The sequence below is a fragment of the Hemiscyllium ocellatum genome, chromosome 12 (assembly GCF_020745735.1).
Source record: "Hemiscyllium ocellatum isolate sHemOce1 chromosome 12, sHemOce1.pat.X.cur, whole genome shotgun sequence".
NCBI classification, from domain to species: Eukaryota; Metazoa; Chordata; class Chondrichthyes; order Orectolobiformes; family Hemiscylliidae; genus Hemiscyllium; species Hemiscyllium ocellatum.
The window spans coordinates 96,731,959-96,744,071 of record NC_083412.1 but is presented as its reverse complement, the minus strand read 5'-3'; the positions used below and the strand labels follow the sequence as shown (position 1 = coordinate 96,744,071).

At 45.2% G+C, this 12,113-nt stretch overlaps 1 protein-coding gene across 8 annotated transcripts in view; it reads right to left on the bottom strand.

The window, feature by feature from the left end:
• The window catches only part of robo2 (roundabout, axon guidance receptor, homolog 2 (Drosophila)), an 895,654-nt gene that overhangs the window by 197,174 nt on the left and 686,367 nt on the right, over positions 1 to 12,113 (bottom strand). For all 8 annotated transcript variants that reach the window (XM_060833859.1, XM_060833864.1, XM_060833863.1 and 5 more), the window contains exons 7-8: positions 11,555 to 11,566; positions 2,144 to 2,268 (exon numbers count right to left, since the gene is read on the bottom strand). In XM_060833859.1, coding sequence (XP_060689842.1) covers positions 2,144 to 2,268; positions 11,555 to 11,566 — 137 coding nt within the window. The remainder of the gene's footprint in view (positions 1 to 2,143; positions 2,269 to 11,554; positions 11,567 to 12,113) is intronic.

The window sequence follows — 12,113 nt, the reverse complement described above, 5'->3', positions numbered from 1 at the left end:
AGGTTCTTCAGCCCAACAAATCCACACTGACCCTCCGAAGAGTAACCCACCAAGACCGATTCCCCTACATTTACCCCTGACTAATGCATCTAACACTATGGGCAATTTGGCATGGCCAATCCGCCCTAACCTGCACATCTTTTGGATTATGGAAGGAAACCAGAGCACCCTGAAGAAACCCATGCAGTAAATGTGCAAACTCCACACAGACAGTCTCCCAAGGAATCGAACCCAGGTCTCTGGTGCTGCAAGGCAGCAGTGCTAATCACTGAGCCACCGTGCTATCCTTCACGTTAGGGTGGATTGGCCATGCTGAATTGCCCATTATGTTCAGGGACATGTAGGGCAGGTGCATTAGCCACTGGAAATGAAGGGTTATAGGATACAGGGATAGGTCTGTCTTCAGAGGGTCGGTGTGGACCTTTTGGGCCGAATGGCCTGTTTCCACACTTTGGGGTTTCTATGATTTGCTGTGGCAGGACTCGAACCCAGCCCCCAGAAAATTACCTGGGTGTCTGAATTAACAGTCCAATACCACTAGGCCATCACATCCCCCTGCTCCAGTAGCTCAGTGTCACACTTTGTTGAAGATACCTGTATAAAGTGTCTGAAGACATTTTCATAAGAACATAAAAAACAGCAGGGGTACACCATCAATCCTGCTCTGCTGTTCACTAAGACCATGACTGACTTTCTCCCTCAGCTCCACCTTATCCCCCTGCACTTTAATCTCCTAAATGACTAAGAATCCTCAGTTTTTGAATATATTTAATGGTTAATATCAATATCCATAATTCTTGGCTGTCAAGAATACCAAAGATTCACAGCTCTCTGATTAAAAAGAGTTCTCCTGACCTCAGTCCTAAATGGCCTGGCCCTTTATTCTGAGATAATACTCTCGAATTGGGAATGCCCAATGGTAGTGTCCCTAAACCCAGACCGGGAGGCCTGATTTCAAGTCCCGCCTGTTCCAGAGGTGTGTCACAACATGTGTCACCATCGCCTTCACAAGGACAACAACTTCTCATTCGACAATAAATTTCGGCAAAGTCTGTGTCTCATGAATGAAGAAACTAATCTAACCGGATTGACTCAAATTATCTACACTCTCTAACGTCAGACTTTGCAGCCAGTGCAAGGCAGCCTGCAAGTATTTTCCAATTTATAGGAACAGGGGTAGGCCATTCAGTCGCTTGAGCCTGTTTCACCATTTAATGAGACTATGACCGATCTGTGGCCTAATCGCATTTACATCCTCCTTTGCTCCAAATCCCTCAATACCTTTGTTTAGCAAAATGTATCTTTCTCAGAATGAAGATTAACAGCTGATCCAGCAGTCACTGCCATTTGTGGGAGAGAGTTCCCATTCTGTGTGGAAGTGCTTCCTAACATCTCTCCTGAATGGTCTGGGCCTAATTCTCAGACTATGCTGCCTGATTCTTGAATTCCCAACAAGTGGGAATAGCTTACCTTTATCTATGCTGTCATTTTTGGTTAATACCTTGAAGACTTGAATTCTCAAGAGGACACGCCTAATTTGTATAATCTCTCCTCATAACTTAACCCCTGAAGTCCAGGTATCATTCCTGTAAACCTATACTGTACTCCCTCCAAGGCCAATCTATCCTTCCTGAGGTCTGGTACCCAGATCTACTCACAGTGCTACCACTGGGATCGAACCAGGGTTTTGTATAACTGCAGCATAACATTTCATCTTTATATTCCATGCTTCTAGATATAAAAGCCAGCATTCCATTAACCTTGTTGATTATTTTCTAAATGTGGAGTTGCCGGTGTTGGATTAGGGCAGACAAGGTCAGATGTCACACAACACCAGGTCAGAGCCCAATGGGTTCACCTGACAAAGGAGCAGCGCTCCGAAAGCTTGTGATTTCAAATAGACCTGTTGGGCTATAACCTGGTGTTGTGTGACTTCTGACCTTTATTATTTTCCAAATTGAGCCCTACAAGAATTTTACACATTTTAATAATGCCTTTCATCCTCTAGTCATCAAAAAAGAAAAGCTTCTTCTACTTGGTCTCACCTGATGGGACAACACTCTCTCAGAAATTGACCTGCGGATGTAAAGGTGCTACACAAATGCAAGCTGTTGATAGATCAGGCACCTGGAGGGGCACTCACCTGGCTTCCTTCTCTCTGCCAGAAGACTGCAGGCTGAGGGTTTCCTTTGGTCACACAGGGGAAGGTGACTGTCCGTCCTTGCGCCACGATCTGGTCTCTCGGTCTCACCACAAATTGTGGGGCAGCTGGGGGAGGGGTGGGGGAATCCAAGCACAGGACATGTCAGAGAACAGAGAACAGGGTGAGTGCCTTTGGAGAAAGCTTTCCACTTGGCTGGACAGAAGCCGGAGGAACATCCCCCCCACCCCCCGTTACACACAGAGACTTACTGAGTCAGCCCACATCCTCGTCTTTCTGAACGGTGGTGTGTTGATGTTCACTGTGTCCTTCCCATACCCATTCCCAGCTTTGGGTACCTGAGTGAATCCCACATGGCACTGAGTCCTTGCTCAATGGCCTTCTCTATTTGAGGGCCAACTTGTTGAGTTGGGATCCCCATTGGTGAATCAAATAAAATGGCAAATCCCACCTTCACCCATCAGCTTTCCAGTATAGAGTTCTGGACAGTGAGCAAGAGCAGGAACCCTGGCTGATTTCCCTCTCTCTAGCCCAGGAGTCACTGGACAGTGAGCAAGAGCAGGAACCCTAGCTGATTTCCCTCTCTCTAGCCCAGGAGTCACTGGACAGTGAGCAAGAGCAGGAACCCTAGCTGATTTCCCTCTCTAATGCAGGGATCTCTGGGCTGTAATGAGAACAAGCAGGAACCTTAGCTGATCTCTTCCTTAATCTCAGGGCTTGTTACAGTCAGTTACAGATAATGTCCCTTTAACATCCTTTGTTTATCTTTCAGTTTGTTCAGTTAATGCTGGTGATATTAACAGCCTGATGCGGCTGACATCATCATCTCAATCTAACAGAGCATCAGGGCTGGATTACCATCAGCAGCAATACAGGAACATCAGGGTACTATAGTCAGTGCTCTTTCATCTACTGGAGCAGGTTAACTCATCAACTTCACACTGCTAGATTCTCAGAGCCTATCACTGCTTCATGTTGAATGTGCAGTAAATCTGAGGTCTGTAACTGTCACTTTATATTGAAAATTCATGGTGATTATTAAAATGATTGGAACTGCATAAAATGCATGAAACCTTCTCGAGAAAAGGGGTCCCTGACAGGGAGCTTTCCCTATAAAAGGGGTCCCTGAAGGGGAGACTGTCCCTATAAAAGGGGTCCCTGACGGGGAGACTGTCCCTATAAAAGGGGTCCCTGACAGGGAGACTGTCCCGATTAAAGGGGTCCCTGATGAGGAGACTGTCCCAATTAAAGGGGTCCCTGATGGGGAGATTGTCCCTATGAAAGGAGTCTTTGAGGGCAAGACTGTCTCTATTAAAGTGGTCCGTGAGGGGAAGACTGTCTCTATAAAAGGGGTGCCTGATGGTGAAAATTCCTTGCTAACATATGCAGGGTTAATAAATGTTTGGTATGAGCATTAGCTGTAGAAGTGCTTTGATTTACACACGCAGAATGATGACAATAAAAACACAGAAATCACGCCAGGATCTGAAAACCCCTGGAAAAAAAGATTGGATTACAACATGCAGAAATTCAAAGCACAAATTGGTCCCAGTCCACATCCCCGACACTCATGCCAAGTCACCCACTGCTTCTGTTAATGTTATCAAAACACGATAGTTCAGCACAATCTAATGTGCACAGCCCAGCATGCATGGGTGAGGCTGATAAAACATATTCACACAGAGCCACGCACAAGCATCTGAATTAAGCTCAGTGATAGCTGAAGCCAAGCAAGCATGGGCAGAGAGAGGGAGAGAAAGCAATTAAACACTGGGCGGCCCAGACCATCTTAGCAATCCAGCGGATAAAGGATCTGGGACAATCTTATCATGAGTTGCTAAATGAGCTTGGATTTCTGTCGAGATGCCATATTCAGTGAGAGAGAAGCTCAGCTTTGCTAAAATGTAACAACAGGGCGGCGAAGAATAGCAGGATCGGACGTGACCAGAGGCACATGAAGTCAGCTTTGAGGAGAGAGACTTTGGGACACAGATGATGTTAACACATTCCATGTTCACCTTTACTTCCACAGCAGTAAATGCACAAACAGCCACACGGCACAAAATACCACACAGCACTTTATTTCTCACTTGTCCTTTCACCTCCTGTGTGCCATCCTCCATCTCTCAGATTTCCCTCACCCTGTTCCTCGCCGGGTGCTGAATCTCACTCCCGAACAGACGAATGGTGACTTCACCCAAATTGGAGCTCAGATGGTCAACGATACCAAAATATTGTAGGGATGGGGTATTACACACACACACACACACACACACACACACACACACACACACACACACACACACACACACACACACACACACACACACACACACACAGTCTCTTTCTCTCTCACACATGCACAGACACACACAGATACACACATACACACAGGTACACACAGACAGACACAGACTTTCCATGCACACACACACACATATGCGCATGTACACAACCACACACACAAATGTATACAGACACGTGCACACATACACACGCATGTGCATGTACATGTATGCACGCAAACAGGACACACACAATCCTAATTTGCTTCACTCCACCATTGGTAGACACTGTCGAAAAATCACAACTTCCCACCTTGAAGACACTGTGTTAAATCTATCTGTTTTAGTCATCTCACCTCTGAGGCTGTGTCAAAACGACATCAAGAAGGCAGTAAAGGGTAGCAGCAGAAGTAGCCCATTGACTCTGGTCTGTTATTCAATGCGATCATGGCTGATCCGATCATCCTCAATTCCACTTTCCTGCCTTTTCTCCACTCACTGAACCCCCACAGTGAGAAACCAGCAGAGTCCCACGACTGGGGACAACTGTGACCCACTGACTCAGTCTCACGTTCTGATCCCATCCTATAAAACACTCGGAGCTTGGTATTCTGCTCTGCTCTGTCCTTGGTCTTCAAACAGAGTATAACATTCTTCACATGATTGGCAAGTAGGCACGGAGAGGGCGTTTGTCCAAAAACACAGTAAGACGTAGGAGCAGAATTAGACCATTCTACCCACAGACTCTGGTCTGCCATTCATTCATGGCTGATACATTTAATAGCCCCATCCTCCTGCCTTCTCCCCATAACCTTGATTCACTTACTCATGAAGAACCTATCGACCTCCATGTTATAGACACACAATGACTTGGCCTCCACAGCCCTCTGAGGCAATGTGTTCCACAGACTCCCCACCCTCTGGCTGAAGAATTCCTCTTCCTCTCAGTTCCAATGAGCCATCCCTTCACTCGGAGGCTGTGCCCATCCTATTTACTCACCCAGGACAATCTCTGCCCCACCTTGCCACATCTGGTTATTCCTTAAATAACATCAAGAGCATTACCTCTGTCACTCTAACTAGGGTTGATTATGTAATGCATCAGAGATTACAGATAACATGTCTCCAATTACCTTATGCCAACCTGAAAGAGCTCCACTCTCATAGTTACATTTTAAACCATGTTTGAAGTTGGTCCCAACATTATCTTAGAAACCTGCAAGGTCTGTGTGCAGGGACCTCATACCTTGCTGAAAAACCGTTAAGAATTCAACCCCTTCTCATGACAAAGACACCTGACAACAACTTGCATTCAAGTAGTGACTTTAAAGTTGTGAAACTTTCCATGCTGTTTCCCAGGAGTGTTATCAGATAGAAACTTGGCACAAGCTACATAAAGGAGGAACGAGAACAGGAGACCAGAAGCTTTGTCAAAATGGCAGGTTTTAACGAGCATTTTGAAGGAGTTTAGGGGTTTAGGAGTTTAGTTTAGAGATTAAGGGGGAGGGACAGGGACAGAGCAGAGTTTAGGGCTTGGGTGACTGAAGGTCTAGCCATCTGTGGGAAACAATGAAGATTGAGGTTATGGGAGAGGCCAGAACTGCAGGAGCAAACTCATTCAGAGAGCTGGGTGGAGGTTGTCAAGGACAATGGAGGATTGCCTTCGTGTTTCTGATCAAAGTGACCATCCTTAGTCAATGTGATATTCAGCTGCAGTTGGCTTCACAAGTCCTGGCTTCCAGCCCACAATTCAAGGGCTTTTGGACTTTCCAGCAAAGATTAGCAGCAGGAAAGGCCAGGTCACTGTACTTCTACCCCTTCCTCGCCCTTCACCATCCTCCTGCCCCGGCCCCTCTACTGAGACTAATGGAATGGTCCTTCTGGTGTTACAGCCCCTGACTGGAATCTGCCAACTGAGGGCAGAAGGGAGGCAAAATCCAGGTGCCCCTATTCTCTAATAGACCAAGTAAAGCTTGATCCCTTGGCTGTACTACAGATTGATGTCTTTTAAACACCAACATACAAGGAATGTTGGACGGCATTGAGGAGAACAACTGTCCCTTTCAACCTCTGACTTTGCTTTAAATGGCTGCGTGGCTTTTTTTTGATTTGAGGCTTTAATGATTTATTGAAGTCGTTTACACTTCACTGGAAATGGATTATCAAGTGCAATATTTAATTCATGATGGAATGCATATGCCTGAGGCAGAAAGATGTTTTTTTTTAAAAAAGAAATAATTTCTTGAAGCCTTTCCCTATCATGTTTTATTCAGTGGGTTAAAGCAATTACAGCAGGGAGGCTTTCGCTTTGTCACCCTGCAAGTCCTCCCCACAGTCTGTGGTTCCACCCCGTGTGTCTGACTGGGATCAGGGAGTGAAACGTGACACAGCTGCGCCAATGATTCGGACGACGTTAACCTGTGTTCTACATTGGGCACACCCTCATGAGGTGGTCTGCCCTCGAAGCCACCCATTGATCAGAGGACGGTATTGTTTCCCTCAGAGCATGAGCTTGAATCCCTCTACAGAGAGGAGAAAGCAAATCCCGGTTCGCATCCCTACCTCATCCTTCAAGTGGGACTGCGATCCTCGGCCTGTATTGGCAGGTGAAGGATTTCCACAACACTATTTTAAGAGATCAAAACTGCACACACTGTTCGGGCTCCCATCCTCACCCCAAACAACATCGCAAAAATCAAATCATGGATAAGGTTAAAAAGCCAAGATCTTTCTTCCCCAGGGTAGAGGAGTCCAGAACTAGAGGGCATAGGTTTAAGGTGCGAGGGGAAAGATTCAAAAGGGATCTCATGGGGATCTATTTCACAGAGAGGGTGGTACGTGTATGAAATGAGCTGCCAGACAATGTGGTGGAGGCTGGTACAATTACAGCATTTAAAAGGCAACTGGATGAGTATATGAATAGGAAGGGTTTAGAGGGATATGGCTAAGTGCTGGCAAATGGAACTAGATTAGGTTGGGATATCTGGTCAGTATGGACGAGTTGGACTGAAGGGTCTGTTCCCACGCTTAACAGCTCTATGAGTCTGAGTTGTCTTTGTGAAATTCTGCTCTGTCAGAACACAAACACTGGCCACACTAAGAAATTATGCTGTTGGCTGTAAAAGTCATTTGGACCACTCTGAGGATGGAAAGGCAGCTACAGAAATGCAAGTTCTTTCTTTCTCTTGACCTGCGCATTGTCCACCATACAAAAGATAGGCAAAAACTTGCCACTCAGCCCCGAACTTCAGTTGGACGATCTGCTGGGTCATACTGAGTCAGATGTTTGTGGATTTAAGGCGCCAGTCTAGGAATCGCACTGTCAGTGCCAAAGAAGTGCAGCACTGTCAGAGGCACAGTCCCCGAGCGGTCCATAAGATGGAATCCCCATCTGCTTTCTCAGGTTGACCTTGAAGCAAGATCTTGAAAATGCTGCACAGAGTTCTAGGTCAATATCTACCCTCCAAACATTCACCTTTAACAAAATATCAAACTTGCTTACACCTAACTCTCAGAAAGCCTCTCGAGATAGGTACACAACAATTAAATACGGAGTAAAGCATCCTCCACACTTTAAACTGAAAGTAAAGTTTCCTCTATCCTGTCCCCATCAAACACTCCTAGCACAGGTACAGCATGAGGTTAGATCGAGAGTAAAGATCCCTCTGTACTGTTCCACCAAATGTTCCCAGGACAGATACAGCCCAGGGTTAGAGACAGACTAAAGCTTCCTCTACTCTTTTAAACTGAAAATAAAGCTCCCTCTACATTGCCCCCATCAAACATTCCCAGGACAGGGACAGCACAGGGTTAGATACAGAGTAAAGCTCCCTCTACACCATCCCCATCAAACATTCCCAGGACAGGGACAGCACAGGGTTAGATACAGAGTAAAGCTCCCTCTACACTATCCCCATCAAACATTCCCAGGACAGGGACAGCATGAGGTTTGATATAGAGTAAAGCTCTCTCTACTATGTCTCCTGAAATTCTCCCAGGACAGGGCCAGCACAGGGCTGGAAACAGAGTAAAGCTCTCTCTACACTAGCACCATCATGTGTGGATAAACTAATCAACACAAATTCTAATGAGAGTCATGGAATCATACAGCATGGAAACAGATCCTTCGCTCCACTACTTATTTACTTCCTTGTGGTCTCAGTCTGGACAGGGCTTGAACTTGTTTCCCAAAGTGGTTTAATTCTCACAGTGTCCCCTCAATCCCTGAACAATCATTGCTCTGTATTTCGATAATGATTTTCATTGTAGGAACAACATGGGAGTTGTCCCCAGGTGACAGGTCATGGTATCTGTTCCGGAATTCTCTCTTCATGGTGCTGTGTGCTGTCATGTGACTACAGCCCTCGTTATCTCTGTGACCTCCTCCTGACACACAACCTTCTGAAATCTCTAATCCCCCAAAACTAGATCTTCCTGAGATTCCAATTTTAATCACTGCACCCCCAACGGCCTTGTCCTCAGCTGTCAAATCTCTGAGCTTCCAAAACCACAGTGTCCAATTCTCTCCACCTCCCGCCCTCTCATTCTTCTGGAAAATGCTCTTTAACACTTTCCTCATTGATCAAATCTTGGCCATCTGTTCTATATCAGGCAGTATCCAAGGAACGGGAGAATCGACATTTCGGGCATAAGCCCTTCTTCAGGCCCGAAACATCGACTCTCCTGCTCCTTGGATGCTGCCTGACCTGCTGCGCTTTTCCAGCAACACATTTTCAGCTCTGATCTCCAGCATCTGCAGTCCTCACTTTCTCCATCTGTTCTATATCACCTCACATGGTTCAGTATCAATATTTGTTTGCTAACACTCCTGTCACACATTGGGAAGGTTTTTGTATTGTTGAAGGCACTAAGTAAATGCAAGTAGTTGTAGATTACATCTAACCAATGTAATCCATCCCTGTGATAATGTGCTGAGATCCCCTTTCAACATCCTTCTACAATAGGTCTAAAATCTCTCCGATCTGGTGGCTGAGGGAGATTTAGAAATGTACAAATGAACTTTGTATTCCTTTTTCTATCTTCACTTGTGCAGCAGAGTGAAATAACAGAGCAGCATTGCGATTAGGAGCAAGGAAAGCAGGCAGTAAAAGCAACATCTACTTCAAGCAGAAGTCAGACCAGACGCCAATCAGACTCCACATTGTATGTGAGAAAACACACTTGCCTTTTTCAAAAATTCTCCTCTTCACCCTCCAGCACCCATTCACCCGACAAACCCTTCTCCACAGTTTGCTGTGGAGGACGGAGTTTGTAAATTGGGTTTCCTGACTGGGACATGAGGTTTCTAAGAGATCGGCCTCATGTTGTCAGGGGGATGGAAGCTAACTGGGAAGACAGCATAAGGCAATGAGGGCGGATATCGGTCAGTGGTCAGAATTGAGGGTCTGAAAAGCTGAAGGGCTGGATGCTTTCATTCCCAAAGACAACCACACTGTGTACCAGGGTGGTACTTAGGATTAAGGTGTCTCTGTAAAGCCACGTCATCAGGGTGGTTGTGAACTGAAGAATGTCTCAGCAGGAGGGAGCCCAGATGGAGCAATAAAATTATTGCACACTTTAAGAAGTGAAATCTGGCACATCAGTTTTTTTTTCAATTGAGGCAGTTTGGGAAGTATGATTCTTTTACATCATTAATGAACAGAGATTGTAACAAAATGTTTCTGTACTTGAGTGTTTATAAGGTGTATTGGAGTGTGTATCAGCATGCGTGTGTTTTGGTATGAGTATGTTTATTAGGAATGTCTGACAGTGTGTCTAAGCGTGTGCATACCTCTCTGTGTGCATACACATGTTCCTGTGTATGAGTGTGAGGTCACAGAGGGCAGGTGTAAGAATGCCTGTGTCTGTGTGTGTGTGTCTGTGTGTATGCGTGTGTGTGTCTATGTCTATATCTGTGTGTGTCTGTATCTGTATCCGTGTGTGTGTGCCTGGGTGTGTTTGTGTGTCTGTGTGTATGCGTGTGTGTGTCTGTATCTGTATCTGTGTGTGTCTGTATCTGTGTGTGTGTGTATGCGTGTGTGTGTCTATGTCTATATCTGTGTGTGTCTGTATCTGTATCTGTGTGTGTGTGTCTGGGTGTGTTTGTGTGTCTGTGTTTTTGTCTGTGCGTGTGTGTGTCTGTAGTGTGTGTGTGTGTGTGTGTGTGTGTGCGTGTCTGTCTGTCTGTATCTGTGTTGATAAGCCTGGATGCCAATGAGTCAGTGGAGTGTGTGTGATTATGAATGTCAGCATATCAGTGAGTGTGTGAGTAATGTTGGTGAAAGTGTGTGCTAGCTGTCTCCTCAAAGTGTGAGAGTGTATGCGTGTGTACAGGATGCACAAGAGGATTGATCCAAGTGATTAATTGATTGATTTATTTATTACCACATGTACCAAAGCTTTGTTTATGAGCAGTTCACGCAGATCATAATCAGCAAGGATGTGCAGATTTTAAAAAGGCAAACAGGTTACACTGCACAGGATGTGCGCTAAACCAGAGCAACATTAGCAAGTACTATCGATGAGAATGTGGACGCAATAAATGTACATGTGAGAGTGAGCATGGGTGTGTCTGTGAGAGCGTGTGTGTATGCGTGTGCGCTTGATGGTATAAGTGGGTGCATGCACATTGTAGTGTGGGAATGTGTGTGAGTGGGTTTATGTGTGTCTGTGTGAGGATTTGAGGGTGAGTGTATGAGCATCTGTGCTCAAATGCCTCAGTGTGTGGTCCACGTTATAAATCAGGTGCCTTCAGGCAACCCAATGAACCATCACATACTTCACACCAGAAAAAAAATCAAATCTATCCATTTTCTTTCAAATACCTTCAACTGAGATCAATGAAATTGTCAGTGGAATTTACTGAGTCAGGTTTTACAGGCTTGTTTTAAAAGGAAAGTTCCAGCTGTTGTATTCACCCAGTCTGTAGTATAATCACTACACTTTAATCTCTCTTGGCAATGATGTGTATTGCTCACTTTGCATTCTGTAATAACCCCCTCCCCCACAGACACTTAAACAACAGAGGTGAACACAATGGGGACAATAACTACACAGTTTCGAGCATTTTGCAGTCATGCTGTAAATGAAAGGAATGATGACTACTTACCGACAGGGTGTGCTGGAGACAGGACACAATGGAGGTGGGTGAGGTAACAAAGGATTTGACAATTTTTTTTAAGGGGAAAAAAAAATAGAGAAATCATGAAGTTAGAATGAATGAAGCATTCGATGCTTACACACAGGGTGGACAACTTTAAAAACACACTCAACCGGCTGAGATATCCATCAGCTCGGAGCCAGACTTCACTGCTGGATCAGATCTGTCCTTCTAGTATTGAAGAATTGGAGGCATTTTCCTGAGTTTTATGGGGAGGAGGAGGGGATTGAGGAATGTAGGGAGGATGTAGGTAGGTGGAGTGAGGGATAAGGGGAAGTGGGATTGAGAAATGAGGCTTTTTCTCATTTTCACATATTACTTTCTGGGCAGTGAGAAATAGTGTGCTTTGGCAGAGATCTGAGCAGTTGAGTGTAAATGACACATTTATAAAGAGCAATTAATGCATATCTACAAATCAGAGGTAGAAAATTACAACTATTGTGTACCAGGAAAGGGTTGAAAACAAAAAGAACAGAAGTAATCATTCGATGACAAACCACAAGTTCCA